Source organism: Lampetra planeri, chromosome 47 (genome assembly GCF_965212315.1).
Source record: "Lampetra planeri chromosome 47, kcLamPlan1.2.h2, whole genome shotgun sequence".
Classification (NCBI taxonomy): Eukaryota; Metazoa; Chordata; class Hyperoartia; order Petromyzontiformes; family Petromyzontidae; genus Lampetra; species Lampetra planeri.
Genome location: NC_136153.1, coordinates 4,831,457 through 4,851,784, shown reverse-complemented (window position 1 = coordinate 4,851,784; position 20,328 = coordinate 4,831,457). Strand labels below are relative to the sequence as shown.

At 41.3% G+C, this 20,328-nt stretch overlaps 1 protein-coding gene across 1 annotated transcript in view; it reads left to right on the top strand.

The window, feature by feature from the left end:
• The first annotated feature begins 803 nt into the window (after positions 1–803).
• Positions 804–20,328, top strand: part of TBC1D32 (TBC1 domain family member 32) — a 53,257-nt gene continuing 33,732 nt past the window's right edge. Inside the window, exons 1-14 of the mRNA XM_078615469.1 lie at positions 804–877; positions 3,925–4,078; positions 5,809–5,970; positions 6,454–6,637; positions 7,278–7,352; positions 7,894–8,019; positions 8,799–8,877; positions 9,007–9,110; positions 13,137–13,198; positions 13,812–13,962; positions 14,465–14,524; positions 15,075–15,177; positions 18,116–18,253; positions 19,996–20,097. Coding sequence (XP_078471595.1) covers positions 3,942–4,078; positions 5,809–5,970; positions 6,454–6,637; positions 7,278–7,352; positions 7,894–8,019; positions 8,799–8,877; positions 9,007–9,110; positions 13,137–13,198; positions 13,812–13,962; positions 14,465–14,524; positions 15,075–15,177; positions 18,116–18,253; positions 19,996–20,097 — 1,483 coding nt within the window. The 5' untranslated portion in view covers positions 804–877; positions 3,925–3,941. The remainder of the gene's footprint in view (positions 878–3,924; positions 4,079–5,808; positions 5,971–6,453; positions 6,638–7,277; positions 7,353–7,893; positions 8,020–8,798; positions 8,878–9,006; positions 9,111–13,136; positions 13,199–13,811; positions 13,963–14,464; positions 14,525–15,074; positions 15,178–18,115; positions 18,254–19,995; positions 20,098–20,328) is intronic.

Below are 20,328 nucleotides of genomic sequence, written 5' to 3'. Positions count from 1 at the left end.
TCGGGCTGGGTGGAGAGGGGAGATTGGGGAGGGGCTGGGTGGGGAGGGGAGGGTGGGGAGGGTGGGGAGGGGCTGGGTGGGGGGTGGGAGGGGTGGGGCTGGGTGGGGAGGGGCTGGTCACACCGTGGTGCCCTTATAAAACTCAACGTTTAACCTACTCATGCCGGCTTGTGCCCGCCCTCACAGTCAGCCATATTTGCGGAATACACCACGCCGCCGTTGACCCTGGCCATTGACCGAGCAACCCAACGTTCCTACCAGCTCCCTCCGCAGCAGGAATGTGTTTACTGGTACCTGCTAAGCTCCCTCCCCACAACCCCACCCCCTATCCGCCACATCACTTTTAGCAAACACTCCCTGTACGTACACACTCGTAGCCCGTGTAAAGCGCCTTAGATAAAGGCGCTTGTGTTAATATAAAATTCAGCAGCGATGTCTTAAAAAAAATTGAAATCTTTATTATTTTAAACGAAAGGGTGCATTGACCGCGGTATTCGCACTCATTCACGCAGCGATCGTTGTGAGTTTAGCTCGCGATTTGAGGGACGAGTTTTAAGCTTCAAATCAAGATTGAGTTTTAAGTTGTTAAGCCACCAATGGAGACGAAAAATAATTGTATCGATTCCAAGGAACAACATCACTGGAATCGATTCCTATTTGAGCAATCAATTGGCATATAGCGCGCCAACTAATCTATTTCTTACGCGTTTTGCTAATTATACTCAAATAATTAAGCACACATTTTCCGCAGCCTATTTTAAACCAACTAGATGTGACAAATAAGATCGCATAAACGGGACCTGACCATCGATTCCCATTTGCGTTTCGATTCTACTTCGACTCGCGTGGAGTCGCTCACCATTTTCACAAGTGTACAGTACGTAGAATGCTCGCGTTTACAAACATAACTACCTCATTGTAAGCTCCGCGTCGTACAAATCTCAAACTAGGCAAACAACTAAGGTGGTTAAGCGATAGAATGTTGTAATAATGGTTAATAAACGCAAGCGCCGAACCGTGGTTACAAACGCATTTGCCTCTTACCGCCTGTGTTAAATAACCTTGGTCACGCAACACCAGTTCACGATTTAATTAAGCAGAAAATAAAACGTCGTGGGTTTTATATACATACGCGAACAACATAGTTGCCTTAAAATAACAACGTTAAATGATTAAACTGCATAGGCGTTGCTAGGTGCGAATGGCCTAGTGGTTGGCATGGCAACGAGACGCCAGCCTCTCGCCTGATCGCGTTGTTTGTTTTTAATTATCTGAATAGTTCTATTAAACATACTCTGTGTGCTATGTTTACGTCGATAGTAAAAGAATACAAATTAAAGTGAATAAAAATATCACGACGTTTCTATCGCAACACAAGCGCTCGTTATCAAGAGTATTAAACGTACATGTTTGACGTCTAATGTGGCATACTCCGTATACAGAGCCCGTTTGTGGCATATTATGTCTGTTAAACTATCAGCGGTTTAAAACTAATTAAACTAAAGCTTGAAAACTAATTTCTATCTTGAAAACTAATTTCTAGCTTGAAAACTAATTTCTAGCTTGACAACTAATTTCTAGCTTGAAAACTAATTTCTAGCTTGAAATCTAATTTCTAGCTTGAAAACTAATTTCTAGCTTGAAAACTAATTATTTATCTTGAAAACTAATTTCTAGCTTGAAAACTAATTTCTAGCTTGAAAACTAATTATGTATCTTGAAAACTAATTATTTAGCTTGAAAACTAATTTCTAGCTTGAAAACAAATTTCTAACTAATTTCTAGCTTGAAAACTAATTTCTAACTAATTTCTAGCTTGAAAACTAATTTCTAGCTTGAAAACGAATTATTTAGCTTGAAAACTAATTTCTAGGTTGAAAACTAATTTCTAGCTTGAAAACTCATTTTTTTCAGAACTGCTTGTTCGGTTCGTGAACCTCCTTGATGGGGAGCGGTGGTGCAGCGGTTAGCGCTACGCCGCGCTACGAACCCGGCTGCCCCGAGTTCGATTCCCGCTCACGGCCGACACCGGTGACGATTATCTGAACCGGTCGTGGGCTTCCCCTAGGTGGACTCAGCCTCAAATGAATTCCTGGTGCGGTGTGTAGTAAACATCGTTGCTAGGGGAGACAAAGGCGGTCGGGCGTGGGTGCTGGCCACCCACCTCTTTGCGTGCCGTGCCGGCCTTCATGGGTGCTCGCGAACAGTCTGTTAGGACGATACGGGGGATCTTTGTCTCGTCTTTGTCCTTCCCCCGCATCTCCCGATTAGCCCGTTTGACTACCAAAGAAGTTCCAACACATTTCATGAATCCCCTGCTTTCTTGCCAACGACAACATGCACCTCAAACCAAGACCCCCCGCCTGGGATCGGACAGCTGCTGTCAACCATCCTAGAATCTCAAAGCAGATCTTTCAAGAACGCAGGCGAAAGGAGTTGGGGGCAACGCGGACTCCCAGAATTCGATTATAATGAGCCAAGAATGTCTGTGTGTCCCGTGCGTGACGTCACTCCACGTCGGCTAGCCCCCCTCATTAATAATCATAAACAGGTTACGTCACTCCACATGGGGCGAGGCGCCTCCTCCTCCCTCCTCAGCGTCAACTTACAACCCTCACTACAAAGGCAGAACTCTCACGTCACGTGTAACGCTGTTGAGACATCGAAGTAAAAAGGACGTCATGATGAACAAGGGATTATAACCTTTAAATGAAATAAGTCTGTGTCACCGCGCCCTTACAAATTCCACACGAATTGATGCAATGAATATCACGTCGCAGTCTGCTTTTCGCTTGCAAGGTTCAGATTTACTGCAATACACCCGTCCTTGAACGGGCAAAACGCTAGTAATAACCTCCTTTCAAGACCCAGCTGTCATTGCACCTCCCGGCTTTGACATTCATCGAAGACACTGGTGGAAACTATCAACCACATCAGAACATCGCCTTCATAAACGGAGAATTAAAGACAAGCTTCAGTCATGCGATTGTGGCCAAGCAATCCAAAGTCTGGCCCGTCAACGACTGTAGTCTGCATCCCTGCTTGTTGCGTTTAGTTTGTTGTCCTTCCCCCGCACCTACGATTAGCGCGGTTGGCTACGTACGGTGCGAAAGAAGTTCAATATATACACAATGGAGGAGGAACAGTAACACTACACGAACGTTCTCCTGAAGCTGTCTCGTGGCTAGCAGACCTTGACATTGTCTTTCAGCTCCTGAACATATTGCTATATATCTTGCTGTTTCCTGTTAGACTAAAATATACTGCTTAAAATATATACCTAACTTTTTCTGGCCCCTCTAGCTCTCACATTTGCACTGGATTTTTTTTTACTCCCGTGTGTGTTGGTTTACGACCGTTAAATACCTCGTCGTGCAATATTCGTTAAGAAACCCTGTACCCGTTCTCTGCAATATTAATGGTTTTGTTCATGCAGTGCTCATGCACCCAGATTTTTGTTGTAAAATAACCGGAAAACTAGCTAGACGGCATCATCCATGTAACATATCAAAATAAACTTGAACGTCAAACTTAAACTGTATGTGAGAATTTAATCGACTGCTGGATGAAAAGCTTCCCAATCTCACCATCTCTCACAGCCCTGTAGCAATTGATCTACTTAATGCATTTGAGATTATTAAATTGATCCATATCCACAGGGGGTATCCTCTCGGGCGTGTTACCTCTTGGCTGCCACTGTTATATACCATCGGTCATCATTCTAGTTATGTGCCCAGCTCAAATATCCATTTTACACAGTCGAGCCAGTGCAGGGTCTACATGATATGGGTGGATTTTCCACTGGCATGTACCGTTCTGAGCCGGAATTAAACCATGGCACAAGTGTAAATGAGGTAGCATAGAACTCAATGGTTCCTCATCAGGTCATAAATAATGCTTCTGTGTATGTGTTTGTCACGACAGATACCTACCCGAGCAACATGGAGCACGCAGCAGAGAGCGATGAAGACATGGTCTCCTCACTGAGGGAGCTTCTCTGGGGGCTAGACGCACGGACCGGCATGCGAACCACAGATGCCCTGCTCCGCCTGGAGGAGACCGATGACAACTTCCACAAGTGAGCCTGGTCCCGAGACAGGGAGACCTTGTGCGGAGGAGATTTTAAGGCATGCAATCGATATCGCTGATGTTGACCATCAGCACACAGCTTTTTATTTTCATATATTCGACCTAAACACCTGGATTGTGCATGGAACCTATTCGATTCTCAGAAACTGAGCAGCTTCGAGCCTAAAGTGTGTGGATTAATGGCTGCCATGTACAAACAGGTTGTCGTCATTGGGCTGCAGCGGCTATGTGGTGAGCAGCATAGAGTCGTGGAGGAAAATCGAATGTACCGTGCAGTTGTTCTGCACTGACCAATATAATGAGGCACGGTCAAATAATCCCTACTATCTGCATAGTGTGGGGCGGCCTTCATCTAAGAGTGGATGGAAATCGTTTAACATGCTCATAAGCGAAGTTATGAAATATAATGTTGAATCATTACTACAAATAGAGTTTTGTAATTAACCCTCATGGTCATTTTTGCACAGTGCCTAAGTGGTTTCCAGGATGAATACGAGCATATTGTTCCACAGCCATTAACATGGTTTCCGAATCATTAAGAAATTGTAATCTTAAAGTATGATATCGTTTATTATCTCTGCATAATACCAATATATGCCAACGCGTAATAGATTGCTTTGCCTCTTAAAAGTACCTACATACAACCGTATGATGTGCAGTATTTCAGAAACTGTAATTCTGAGTTAGAAAGTAAATTATGTCCATATATTTATTAGAACAAAATATATTAAATAAAGATTAACCATTGCAAAAGTTCATAAAATTGTCCCATACAGATTCATTGTTTTACTTTGCTGGATAATTTTGTTCAGTTATGTGTGAGAGTTAAATATTAATTCGTGAATAAATTAATCTGTAAATAGTGCAGCCATGATAGATGACTGCTCGATTTTACGGTGAAGAAATTCGCAATAACCCCTTAACAAAGATTATGTATGCTTTCACAAAGTGGTTTAGCAATCAATAAGCAGTTGACTTGTTTTGCCACATTCTTTCATAAGAATCCGTGTACCTTTTTCTAGATTAATTTTGTTAATTTTATTTATGAAATAAAAGTGATTTGTATATAAAAACAAATTCTGGAATGAGAGTCATTTTACTCCTGATTGCTTCACATGTCTCCCTTACAAATACAATTTGCTTAAATGGGCTCTGATTTGTTTTCAATACATTTCATGTAAGTGCTGTATTTATTTATTTCCTGCACATTTTTCAACTATTGAGCACCCAGGCAATAAATATTAGGCCAAATGTAACTAAGCATTTGATGAATGTGTTGATATCTACTCTTATGCTCGTGATAAGTGTATTGAACCATATATGTGATACATTTTTATTTACGGTTTATGCAATTATGCGCATATAATCTGATAATTTTTTATTGCAAGACCATGAGATATAGTGATGGCTTTCGAAAGCGTCGTTCCAGCAGTTGATATATAATGTCTGCCAATGGGTTGATGAAGCCAATCCTATATTTAGGCTAATAGAATAGACGAATTAAGACAAGAATAATTTGGAAGTAATAACAACGAGAGCATTACAAAAATACTGATTTTTTTAAAATTTGAATATAATTGTGATCCTCAATCTTACCAATAGAACCATTGGAGGGGTATATCGTTCCATGCTTAGTTACCCCACACCCAGTGTGCTCATTTATAGTCGGTCTGCATATGATTTAAGTCAGGATTGCGATGTTGCTGGGCTTGTATGCAGGTATGAGTTTGTGAAGCAGCTCAAAGCTCAGCTGGAGCGCTCTCTTGGCCGGGTCATCGATGACGAGATTGAGAGGAGCTCCGTAGGCACGGGCGTCGGCTTGTCCAGTGAGCAGGAGACACTGGTGCAGCGGGTGGCTCAGCGAGTAACCAACTCTGACGCGTGAGCACACTCTATCCATGACAGCCATGTCACTGGTCCGTCACTCTTTCTAAGAGCACTTTACTTATTTGCATTCATTTAATATTTTTTTCTTTGACCAAATCACACAAAATATGCCTAATTATCTCAGATCTCAAACTCCAAGCAGATTAAACCTGGATAGTGCCCGGATGGATGACCAACATGAACTCCAGCTTTTCATAGGTGGCTGAAGGGCTAGGCTTCATATTAGTCAGTAGAGGACAGTGCATTAAATTCAATTGCTGTACTGTATTTCGATACTCCCACAACTATTCTGCTTGCCTTTACGAACCCGCACTGACCAACGTGTCAAAGTTTGATTAATTAACCCCCACGACCAACACGGAGTGGGGAAGCCCTCGTCCATCACCGGATTGACGAACGGGAAAGTCGCGTACAATTGTGGTCTTGGGCACAAGCCTAAATTGAACTTGTGTGTGACTGCATGAATGGCTGTGACAGTTATGCAGAGCTGGAGCAGAGCCTAAAGGTGCGCATACTGGCGGCTGTGGACGTTCTTCTGGGAGGCATGGAGGAGGAAAAGCACTCCCGGCGGCCAGGGCAAAGTGACTCAGTGCGCCGCTCTAGCAACAGCGAGAGCTTTTCATTTGATAACAGCTCTGACAGCGACTCATCGTTCAACCAGGTTGGCAGTGGCAAAGCTATCGAGTGTCCAGTCGGTGCAACTACACTGGTGCCCATGGGCCAGCAGAGCCCAGGCTCGGGGACTACCTGTAGATGATTTACTTCCTTTTACTTATTGTTTATCTAGTAAAGACACACCGAGTCGTAGGACTTTTTTAAAGAGGATCCTGCATTCGGTTTTTATTTCATGATCTTTTCCGCCATTTATTGAGTATTATACAAGTGCGAGAAACCTAACACACGCAAGGGGGAAACCATATCTCCGTACAGATGGAAACAGATTGCTATTAGTCCACTTCCTGTACTGCATTCTACTGGCGATCCAAGGTATGGCACCTCGACACCCATGGGAAGGGAGTTTCAATAAATGTGTGCGATCCACCAACCCTTGCCCCCACACTGCTGGATTCCACGCATGCATAGCCACCACTGATCAGCAGCTGAAACTCGCTTAAGCAGCTGGAGTGTACAGAACAGTCTGCACGGGACTAGTCAAAGACAATAGTTTACCACTACAAGAGAAGGTGGTTGGAAAAGTTTGGTAAGCTTAAAGTGAAAAGTTAATTGAGCATTCCAGGTAAGGTGTTTACCAGAGGTTTTGTGAACGTCTACACTCTAATATCTGTACTTTGTTTGTACAGGGAGCATTTATGTTCATGAATCAGGAGCAATTCTACAGGATTGCTGAGAACTTGGACTCAAGGCAGCCACTTGAGGTGCGCTGTCCATTCCCTGGGAAAGTCTTCTGCTTGGAGTCAGTCTTACCTTTTAGGACTGTGTTTAACTAAAGTGCTTTATCAGCCACGGTGCTTCCATCATTTGAAACAGTAATGCATCTGTTTCATTGCCTAACGTAACAAAAAAACATTCCTTCACATTTGTGTATGGGATGCTGGATTTATCCAATATCAATGCATATATTTAGAAAATACCTTTCACATAAAAATATAACTACACCGTAAAATCACTGCCTTTGTTTATATGTTGTCGCATAGCTTTTCAAAAGTAATTTTGAGAGTGTATTTTCCATTTGACTTCACTTTTTTAAATATAATTTATTGTATTTTATGCCCATGTTGCTTTTGTTAAGCCAGTCTGTGCTCTACACTAAAAATTAAAAAAATAGAAATTGAAAACATCCCAAGTGGTTACCAGACTTGCCTGTTTGCTCCGATTGAATCAGGGGAGGCCTTCTTGGCCAGGCAAAGATGTATTATCGTGAAACCTGTCATGATGCTTGGCCGGTGCTGCGTGCAGGTGCGCAGGGACGCACTTCATGCCCTGTACTCGCTGCCCCCGTCGGACGTTCTGGCCAGTGAGAGCTGGAGCTCACTGCGCAAGGGACTCATGGATGCTCTCGGAGATGCTGACCCCACTCTGAGTGTGAGCCTAATTAATTTGTTGTCACTACGATGTTAACGCACGTTTATTTTTGCTGCCCACAAAGTGAAGGTAAATGCAAGATTCACAGTGTAGTTGTTTGCTGAATTACTTTCGTGGATTTTGTATTCGTTGTTTAGTTTTTGATGTTGTACAAACAGCTGTGCCACTGTGGTTAGTACAGTGCTATGAACTTGATGACCTGAGTTTGATTCCTGGGCGACAGCTAACATCATTGACAAGCGATACCTGAACTGACTGCGCCCTTCACAAACCTATATACTGAACAGTGTGGCCAAGTATGGTTCAGACAGCCCTCATGACTGACATGGGAAAGTGTGGGGAGGCTTTCTATGCATAAGTGTATTTACAGGGTTGAAAGTTAATATACTTCGTATGCAAATACCCAATTTGTATTAAGCTGGCTGATGTGAAAGAACACAAGTGAATGTGGGTTTTTATTATTTCTTAAAAGCTAACATATATAGGTCTAATATAGGGTTTTAGTAAAAAAAATACACGTGTAAAATACGTACGTGACGTTTATATCCAGGTGTCGTTGACCAGCTTGCATTTTGATATTTCCTTGCCACCTAAATGGGCTCGTAGAGTTTTATTCTTTGTAATGTATCACTTGCACAAACAAAGTGGTTGTCAGAGTGTATGAATGTCAAGCAATATTTGCTTTTTGTTGTCATATTAGCCTTTGTCAAACTCATAGATTGGAATAAATAAGCAAATGTAGTGGCACATATCGGTTTGTTTTCTCCTTCTTGGCTCAGGACAAGAGCTTGCGTTTGCACGCAAAAATGTTCACCGCCTCTTCACCGCACGTCACCAAGGAAATCTATACCAGCCTGGGTAAGCTGCGCAATAACATTTTTACATCATGACGAGATCACATTTTAATGGTTCGAGGGACGTGGGCAACGAATTGCCTCGGAGACAACTGCTCACTGAGTTTTTTTTCTTAAATCATGTTTTGTGCAGCGGAACACTTGGAGAATGAGTTTCATTCCCAGATGGGCAGTCTTGGCAGCTTTTCTGGTGGGTTGGACGTTACCAATGCTAACACGGAACATCTGCTTAAGAAGGTACATACCCCTCCATCATGCCCACTTGTGAACATGTAAAGAGTATACTTTTAAAAAACGTGCATATTCATATATAGTCACGTCTAATATACTGTTTTAAAATAGATACAGTGTCCTGTATTTTGCCAAATAATATTTTCTTTGCATAACTCAATGTACTCTACTATAACTCACAATTGTTCACTGGAATGATAGGACATGCTGTTTTGAGCAGTATGGTATATGATGTATAAAAAAAATATTTTGTATGGCAATTTTGTAAGGAAACTCTTTTCTTATGGTGAGGACCATTAATACGGGTAGAGTCGTGTGTAGAATTTTGCGAGATACTTCAGATTCGTACTGGCTTTAGAATTATCATGAGAACAAGCAAATGGAGAAAACTGAGATGAAATAGAGTGACATTGGAAAAAGGACTGAATCAGCATGAAGGTGAATAGCTTTTGATCTGATTCCATCATAAAATGTTTTTGTTGACTGACACACAATGTGAGATGCGAGAGCAGTGGTGTAATGGTCAGTGCCCTATGCTAGAAACCCAGCGACCCGAGTTCGATTCCCGCTCACGGCCGACACCAGTGACAAATATCTGAACTGATCCCGGGCCTCCCCTAGGTCGACTGAGCCTCAAATGAGTACCTGGTGCGATGTGTAAACATCGCCACTAGGGAGACAAAGGCGGCCGGGTGTGGTGCTGGCCACCTACCACCTCATGTTTCGTACCTGGGTTATATTTGGCTTTGATGTGAGAGCACTACTTCATTAATTTAAGAACCAATTATTATTTTTGTACTATGAAGAAGGACCATTGCCCAAAACGTCAACTATTATAGATTTTTCATTTTAAAGCGGTGTTATTGATGATTGGGTTGAGGTTTTTGTGATCTTTTTTAGGAATGTCAGGAGTTGCCGCTTTCTAAATAGATAATTTACATAAAATAAAGTATCTTGGTGGTGCCATGAGCAAGAGAAATAATCAACAAAAAAATTACGCGTCAAGCCAGGATTCATGTTGATAAATCATGAGAAGGTTTGAAGATAGAATAGCGGAAACAGTTGCTAAGGAAAACTGGGTTAGTGTCTTTGGAAAGAAGAACAGATTTAAAATATATTGAAGGTGCTTATTGAACTGGTTCGGTGAAGAACATTTTAGTTTAAGTCTCAACAGTATTGAAGGTGGCAAGGTGTTTTTATGGCCCCACTGGAAAATCAGTGAAAGGTCAAAAGGAAGGTACAGAAATCTATTCTGACTTTCTACACCTTAAAACAACATGTTTAGACAAGTCACCATGAAAACATGTACAGCCCTTTGTCAATTTGCTCGGTGGGTACGTACGGCGCGAAAGAAATTCAATATACATACACATGGGATATGGGGGCTTTGTGAATAAACTTAACTTTGTCGGTGAGTGCATTTTCTGAAAGGCGGGGAAAATAATTGCGTCTTATGATACTACAATAAATATATAATGTGACCTGGAACGTTGCTCTGGTAGTTAAATTTGCACATGCCTCCATATTCTTATGAAGATTTTTAGATTATATGCACACTATTGGGGAGTTATGCATTGATTCTACTAAAGCTCATGATACAGTCATGGAATTGCATGCTTCAGAATCTGCATGGCATTTAATAGGCTCACGTCACCCCTGCAGCCACTAGTGATGCTACAATTTACCACAATGTTAATAATTTATTATTGAATGGAATTGTGATCTTGAATTACAATTTCTGGAATTGCTGTGGATTGGGCGTGCCAGTGAATTGTTCCAATCGAAATGGATGATACCCTAGCGTACTGTATACAGTACATTACGTTCTACGTGACCGGTTCTACAAATAAACATTTTAGTTTCAAAATGTAATGCATAGCTGCAAAAATCGACTACACAATGTTCAATCATGCTGTATTTGCTGCGTGATTTAAAATCTGCGACAAAACATAATGCATCTTCTTGGTTCTTTCGGTAAAGTCACGTAGAAGGGAAGTAATAAAATAATAAAAAATAAAACATAATAAAATAATTCTCACGACGTTTCGGCCACAACGCAAGCAGCCGTCCTCAGGTGAAGACGCTGTCTTCCCGACAGACCTGGTCTTCACCTGAGGACGGCTGCTTGCGTTGTGGCCAAAACGTCGTGAGAATTATTTTATTATGTTTTATTTTTATTATTTTATTACTTCCCTTCTACGTGACTTTACCGAAAGAACCAAGAAGATGAATCCTTGCAGTCACGAAAGCTTTAAATCGAAAACATAATGCATTTGAGCAGGTGTACATTTCACGCATTCATAACTCGGTGTGTAACAGCTCACCTCATTGCGATTCAACGTTGCCACAATTCAGGGTCGTCCTGCCGTCCAATGAATAATCAATTACAATTCGGATTGATATGGCGTCTAAATGTGACCGTAGTTCAAGAAGCGGTAGAGAAATGGTAAAGAGAAATTCTCATCTTGCACTGAGAGAAGAAAGATAAACAGAAATTGTCTTTTTTATCTCATTTCATCACAGTTTTGTATCGTGCTTTTTTGTCCAATTTGTACATTTCCAAATGCTTATTTAGCTTGAATGTAAATATCCTTTGCATATATGTGGCATACTTTTAAATAATTATTACACGCACCATTCCGTACATTTATCGTAAGTGTAAGAATTGCATGGCCAGGAGATGGCAGTGCAGGACTAGAATTCAACAAAATAATAATAAGCAGACAATATGTCTTCGTCATTTACAAATCTGTCTATCCACATAAAAAATTTACAAATATTTCTTACACAACCCATCAGCAGCACAACGTTTTTTGTGCACAATTCAGCAGCATTTATTCAATACCAACAAACTGGACCGGTTTCGAAATATCCTGCCTCATCTGCAGAATCAGGTGTGCTTGATTCATGGCTTGCTTTTATTAATCAATGCTTGTTTTTGTTTTAAAGCAAGCCTGACTGATAATGAGACACCATATGTCAAATTCGGTCCACAGATTTTATAAATCATCGCTGCTGAAATGATGCACTGCCAAAAAGGTCGTGCGGCTAATGGCTTGTACAAACAACACTTAAATTTTGTCACATGGCGAGACGGATACATGGAGGAGACGTGTGCCTATTTATCTTGTTACAAATCGACAATTTAGTTTCAGTTGGTTACACAGTGAACATTATTGGGCTCGGTAGAGCAAGCAGTTATAGTGTGGATACAACATTAATCAATGTATTGATTAAAATAGATTCTTACTCTCACTCGTGCATGTATCTAATTGTGCGTATAAAACAATTATTTCAAATTCATATACGGGTATTCTGAACTGTACCCTCACGAATTGCAAAGATTCACATCAGTGCAGAGTGCACACTCATTTCAAGGGAACAAAAATCTATTTGCAAATAAAGTTTTCAACCCGAAATGGTGACAGTTCATCAAACTGTGGATGGGTGAATCAATAATATATCTAAGGTACAGCATGATGTTCCATTCCCATTAAAATTAAGTAAACGTTTTTATCAGGTAAGGCCCACTGAGCAATGTATCTCTTTTTCAGAAGCTACCTGGCCACAAATGATATCTCAATGAAGTGGCCGATTGTGGAAATTTATAGCAGCCAAATACTCAAAACAAATTTTTCTAAATGTGGAGGGAAAAACTGGAGAACCGGCATGAAAATCCACGCGGCCACCATGGGAAGAACATGCCAACACCAAATAAACAGGCGTCAGGGTCAGGATCGAACCCACGACCTCCTGCATACCAGGCGAGGTAGTTAACATCCTGCCACCGTGGCACCCCAAGTAGATGAGCAAGGTGGTCCACACTTTCATTAAAATTATATCAGCTCACAGTGGTCATATTTTGCATATTACACAAGTTAATTTAGTTGTCATTGATAGTTCTCAAACAATGACAGATAACGAGCATATATTGAGGTTCAGCACAACTATTTCCACTTAGTATTAGTTGAATTCATACGTTTAATATGTAAAATATTGTGTTGTTTTGCCTGTTCATTTGAAACTTTGCAGATACGATTGCTGAATGACTTTCAAAAAGAGGTGCCATCGTTTTGGATCCGTTCACCTGAAAAGTACGCACATATGCCTCGCAAATGACCAAAAATGTGATGCGAGTTTTGTTGCAAAAACTATTTTGGAATTGTTTTATCGATTCAAAAAAGTGTACACACTTATTTAGCCTCTCATCGCAGAGTTTTAACTAAATACTGGGCTTATTACAGGCCCATAAACACTGGTGGATTTTTCGTTCCTGCGCAGAACAAATTGGAGTCCTTTTGGAGAAGTGGAATACAGGGTACAAGTTTTATGTAATTGTTTTGCCCTTTTGTCAATCCGCTACTGGATGGCGACCTCTGCACACCATTGGGTTTATTTGACCATACTTCATCACGATGGTCAGCATGAGTTGGTGAAGATGACGAGCATAGATATAGAAGCATAGTACTTACAACAATGGATTTTTCCTCAATATCCTCTGCTGCCTACCATGTTGCCCCTTAATTTCTAGCACCTTTTATGCAGTGGTTTTTCAACCAAGAGATATTCAGGCTTCAGTCCTGCTTTGCTTTTGAGATCTGACGAGATGGAGCATATTTTGGGTGACTTGTTCATGGGTACAGTGCGTCCTGCATGAATGACAGCTGATGAGTGATGCCTGCACTGGATTGTGCTTGTCCCATTCAGGTTAATGGAGGAGATTGTGGAAAGCACTCTGTCATTCCTCGCCTGCTCATCAGACCGCCCACAGAGAGAGGACACCACTCACAACATCATCCATCCCATTTGCCTGCTGTCATTATTGGACCCGAAAGCAGCCTGGTTCAAACTCTGGATGGTGAGGCATGTTCAATGTTTTACTGCTGTTGTTCTTCCCAACCAAGTAAGAGTCAATGTGATATCCACTGGTCATTTCCAGAATCTTATTTATAGTATGCACGTGGTCGATGGAAGAGAAAAGTTTCCTAAATCCAGCATGCACATACGTTTCGTTTGACTCTAAATGTTCCACTTTCCAGTTCCCTCAGATTGTTGTGAACAATATGTATATATGTGCAAGAGGGGGCTGATTGGTCTTTGATTATTAATATCACTTCTGTTTCCCTTTTTGAAAAGAAATAACAATTGCAGCATAATTTCACGATTGAGATATTTTCATTACCGTTTCTGGATATAAATATAGTCCAGAAAAATAGGTATTCAAAACTAATAATAAAAATATCCAGCTCAGGAATCTTATAGCGTATTTATAACTGACGGAGGTGGGATATTGAGGGACATTGCACAACTTGCAAATCAAGTTGTGGACTGAACATGCATGCATTGTTTTGGTTCCATAGCATGGCTACTACAGCAGGACAGTGGTACTTCGGCTGTTGGAGACCAAATACATCTCACTGGTAAGTTCTCAGTCCTTTCGCAGATGGCTTAAGTTAAAAACGTGGACCAAATTGTCAGTCTTCATATTCCTGTGCAAATGTAGATGCTAATTTACATGGGTATCTGCCGGGGCTCCAGTGTGGCCAGGAGAAGACACTGTATTAAAACGGATTGTTGTACTGTACTATGCTCCAATGTTTATGCTTCTAGATTTGAAGCTTTCGTGACTGCAAGCATTCATACTCTTAGTTTGTTCGGTAAAGTCACATAGGTAAAAAAAGGAAATAAAAATTAATAAAAATAAAATAATAAAAATCACGACGTTTGGAGGCAACACAAGTCTCCGTCATCAGGTCATCAGGTTCCACCTGAAAAAAATAAAAGTATAATGTTTATGCTGCCCGCCCTCACTGACCAGCGTGTTGAAGTGTCATCAAATAACCCCCATGACCTGCACAGTGTGGGGGAGGCCATCATCCAGCAGTTGATTGACAAAAAATGGCTGTACATTGTGGAATACAGGATTGTGTTATGCTGGAGTACATTGATGTTATGATTTGGTGTGGACAGATTAAGGATGCTGTGCAGCAGTGTTACAGCTACAGGCAGGCATTGCAGAGCTGCCAGGATGGGACGGAGGAGATGAGAGCAAGCCTACAGCAGCAGACCATTCGTGAGTGCCATCATATCCATCCAATGTTCGATTCCTTCATCCTGCGGATCGCTGTCAGACTGTCACGCCTTCATCCCTTAATTTCACAATTCTGCCATTGCCTTATCCCTTCATCCTCTCATCCCTTCATCCCCTTCTTCATCATCCAGTTCATAAATGCATGAGCAGTTGTTCACCGAGACTACTAACCTTTAAGTTGCTGTCATTCATTCCCTTGTTAATGTATTCATTCATTATCTTTTGTCAGTACGGTCATTATTTTTTAATAGTGTGCTTCATTGATGCCATCATTCTCATCGAATGGAAAGATTGCTACCATTCTATAGGACTCGTAACATAATATTTAATTTACAGCCCCTTGTCAATCCACTGCTGGATGAAGGCCTCTTCACCATGCTGGTCATTGCTGATTGGTGAATTAATCGGCCCATGACCAGTTCATATATAACTCGCCACTGATGTTATTAATTTTTGCAAAATTTTACTCAGGTTACTGGGTTCGCAGCTTATTGCGCAAACCACTGCACTACTCCCCTCGGAATGTTGGTCTTATAACTATTGAGCAGTGAATCGTTTTCAGTTATATAGATGATCTGCACAGTACCACTGTGCTCGTGATGCAGTGGAAGATGGTTAGTGATACAGGGATAGTGCCATGTTCCTGTACAAAAACTATCCATCATGAAGCCACCCACCCCTACAAACTAGTGGTGATTCTATTGTTTCTGAAGTCTTACAGAGCTATACTGTGACGTGATTAATTAATCTTCATTGTAAAGAATCTTAAGTAAATCTGCACATGAGTGACTTGGGAAAGCAGTGTTAGAATTTAGGCATCTAGGGCCACTAAAATTGAGTTGTGAATCATTCCCAGCAAAGCAATATACATCAATTCTTAGCAACTCCATCCTGTACGTTAATTAGTGAATTAATTTAATTTGTTGATTTTAGGATTTCTGCACAGGTGATTTATGTATCTGTTGAACTCCGTGATTTTGTGCACTAAAACATGTAACAGTGGTGTCAAGAGACCAAACGTGTCATTGACATTATTGGCAGTTAATCTACCTCTGAAGAGGAGCTGGAAAAAAAATTAGTTATTCCCGTGACATCCATAATATCTGTGCTGAGATATATTCCTTTGCGACAATAGTTGAATTCAGGTTGCTCTCTGGATTTATGCCATTTGTCATTCAGGAATAGTTCATATTAAATTTGTTTGGGCAGTACATCTAAGCCTGTTGGATTCTACATGGACATTGTTTAAAGGATTCAAGGATTTGAATGTATTGGGAACTTAAAGGCCTCAGCACCTCCAAGCACCTTAAGTCACATCTCAACCATTCTATTGCCTGAGGGGACTTCCAGTAGCAACTGTGCCTACACAACAACAATTTCCATTCGCCACTAAGTGACGGTGACGTCACCACGGCATTTGTACCAGGCTAGGTGCACATTGAGGCAACGTGAAGTGTCAAAGGCTTGCTTACAGGAGGTCATGGAACATATCCAGGTGCCATGGATTAGCTGACCTGAAATTACTGGCAGATGCACCACCTGTCCAACCCACTGTGCGAACTTGAAGTGTTTTAGCCACCCTGCGCTCCACTCATTATGAGCGTTGCTCATCCACCCTTTGTTGTTGCTGGAGGGCAAATGCCTCCAGCTGCCTAGAAGTATCCTTCATGAGCCTCCACCACAACGACTGATCTTGACACTTGCTGGTGTTAGTCATCGGCAAATCCAATCGGCTCCAAATTCTTTTTAACACATTGGTCAACCTAGCCTGTGCCATGCCCATTTAGCCCCCTCTATCTGGCCACACAAGCTGCTTGAGCATGCTGGGAATGCGGGTTACATGACCCAGCCTGCAGATGGGTATAGTTTGCCAGAAGAGGGTAATGTTACTTTGTGTTTTTATTTAATGAAGTAATTGTGTTTTTTTGTTGTTGTAAATATAGAACATGATTCATCTTGCAATGCAGTTGCATTAAGTTACTCTGTACATCAAAATTGACATTGTATAACGTGTTGACTATTCAAATTCAGGCACTGGTAAGTTATTCCATTAGATCTTCTGCATGCTTTTAATATGTAAAGATCCCTCACAATGTTAAAATATGTTGGACCAATTATGACAAGAATAAATACTTACATATTTGCATGTTGTACATCAATGTTATTTATATCGAGGTGAGAGCCCAGTGAGACAATAGTATTTCGCAAGTGAGCCCTGGGGGTGAAAACAAATAATGTACAGTAAAGGAATAAAAAAAAACATTGAAAACAGAAAGTGAAAACAAATGTCTAAACACAATGACTAAAAATATTCGGCTATATTTTTCACACATTTGCAGCCAAGAAAATAGCACAAATTAATAAAATATGTGACTGTATATGCTCCAAACAATTCAAGATTCTATACTAGTGCATCTGAAATTCCTTCCTCACCATACCACTGATTGTTTAATATCAAGGAGTTGGCAATTATGGTTGGACACATAGGATGTAGCAGGTTTCTTTGTACAGACCCTTTGTCAATCTTTGCTGGACGAGGGCCTCCCCACGGTTTATCGTGAAGGTTAGTTGACCCTACTTACATACATCATGCTGGTCAGTGCAGGTTGGTGAAGGTGGGGGAGCATAGACATGTGAGTCTAGAATTTTGCACTGCTCTCTGCTGCCCACCACGTAGCCCCACAGCCTTATGACAACCTGTTAGGCATGGTGGTCGCTCATCCAAGCACTCTCCTGGTTCAACCCTGGTTACTTTTCGACGTCTGATGAGAACAAGGAACTTTCTGTGTGATGTGGTAATTATAATAATTCTTGAAGACCTGCACCCATAATATAGTTTTTTTTGGGGGGGTTAGATCGCTTAAATGTAAATGTGTCGTTAAATCCGCCACCAACTGCACGTTGTGTTCTGTGCACACAGATAGCGGGCGAAGAACAACATACACGCGGGCCGAGCTGCTGTACCTGCACTTTGTGCACTCGCTGTGCATGCTGGGACGGCTGCTGATGTACGCCCATGGACGCAAACTTTTCCCGCTCATCATTGCAAATCGCAAAGGTGGGTAAAGCGTTGCCGGAGAATTGCCATTGTCGGCAGTGGAACCATTGAATCATTTTGTGATTCAAAATAATGAAATGTCAAATGTATTCAAGTTCTTTCATCGACATCAGCCATTTTCTATTCACTGCTAGATGGAAAAATATAAAGATCCCCCGTATACCCATAACAGACTGTAGGAGTGCTGTTAGCGAGCATCTATGAAGGCCGGCACGTCACACGAGGGGGTGGATGGCCAGCACCATGTCCAACCGCCTTTGTCTCCCGAATGGCAATGTTGACACACCGCACCAGGTACTCATTTGAGGCTGAGTCGACCTAGGAATAGCCCAGGACCAGTTCAGATAATCGTCACTGGTGTTGGCCGTCAACGGGAATCGAACTCGAGTCTTCAGGTTTATCGCGTAGCTACGCTAACCGCGGCACCACCGCTCCCCACACATAGCTAGATGTCGCAATCCATATAATCCTACAGATGAGCTGATCTCATTGCTCCATCTCTATTGGTTATCCTCATTCATATTCTCTTTTGATAGCCATTATGTCACCATTCTCTTCCATAAATCATAATCCCTTCGAATGATGTGTTCTGCTGAAGCTCATTCACTTAACCATCGGCATAATATGTCACTCATTTGTGTTTGTTCCCTGATCAATGTGTTCCTTCTAGATTTGAAGTTTTCGTGACTGCAGGGATCTATATTCTTTGGTTCTTTCGGTAAAGTCACGTAGGTTTAAAATAAATGAAATCACGACGTTTCGGGCACAACACAAGCGTCCATCATCAGGTGGGACAACCACAGCAAGAAACAACTGCTGAAGTGTGCAGAATGGCTGCCGTAACACGAGGCTATATAGCCACTTCAGCAGTTGTTTCTTGCTGTGGTTGTCCCACCTGATGACGGACGCTTGTGTTGCGCCCGAAACGTCGTGATTTAATTTATTTAATTTTATACCTACGTGACTTTACCCGAAAGAACCAAAGAATAACCATGTGTTACTCTTCGTGTCGCTCAGTAGAATTCCAAACGTGTCCATGCTTATTTTTGTACTCTTCAGCCTTCTTCCATTTTGTTTGTTATTGTCCTCATGTCTGGTTCGATTGTTAACAAGTCCTTTCGTACTTTTTGGTTTTTCCGGTAAAGTCACGTAGGTAAAAAATGTAAAATAAATTAAGGTGAATTTATTTTAATTTATTTCATATTTTTTACCTTGCAGTCACGAAAACTTCAAATCTAAAATTAAGTCCTTTCGTGTATACATCTCGATATAAAACATTACAATAATTTTAGAGTGCATGCTTCGTACATAGAGGTGTAAAGATTGAGGGTTTGTTATTCAGTTCAAGCATTGATCGTTTTTATTTACAGTGTGGTCAATGTAGCAGCCTTTCATGGCTGTTTGGATAAAGTAACCATATTTGACACGACATACACAAATCTTAAAAGTATTGATTCTTACAAATGCGATTCATTGCATGTATCATGAGCTTAAGTATAGATATTAATAGCTACATTGGGGCTTAGTTACCCTTCTATTGTTAACCCAGGAAAGCCGTTGTTGTGAGGGTGATACTGCTTGAGAATATGTTTATTTCTTTCACGCTGGAATGTGTTGGTGTGATAAGAGTGCGTTTGATATTTTGACGGGTTAGACAGATGACAATGTTTTTCGGATTTTAAAATGAAAGATGCTTGCTTGGCCGTGCGCCTCTGTGTGTTTATGTTTTTTTTATTCTGCAGAACCAGTTTCCCTGTCAGACGTGATGGTGCTGTGTGTCGAGCTCATGTGCATGCATGGCGGAGCACCCAGGCAATTCAAGAAACAGTCGGGAACACGTTCTGGTCAGAAATCAACCGACCCACCCGTGATGTTCATTACTTTTTTAAGCATAACATGATACGTCACTCAGCAGAGCAGTGCAACTTTCTTTGCCGAACGATCGACATGACCGCTCAAATTTAACTTGGCAAACAAAAACTCCGTATTTTAAAGCGCAACCCTTTCACAAGGAGCTGTTTATTATAGATTCATAGTGCGTCGAACGAATCAATAATATCCTCGGGATGAGCAAA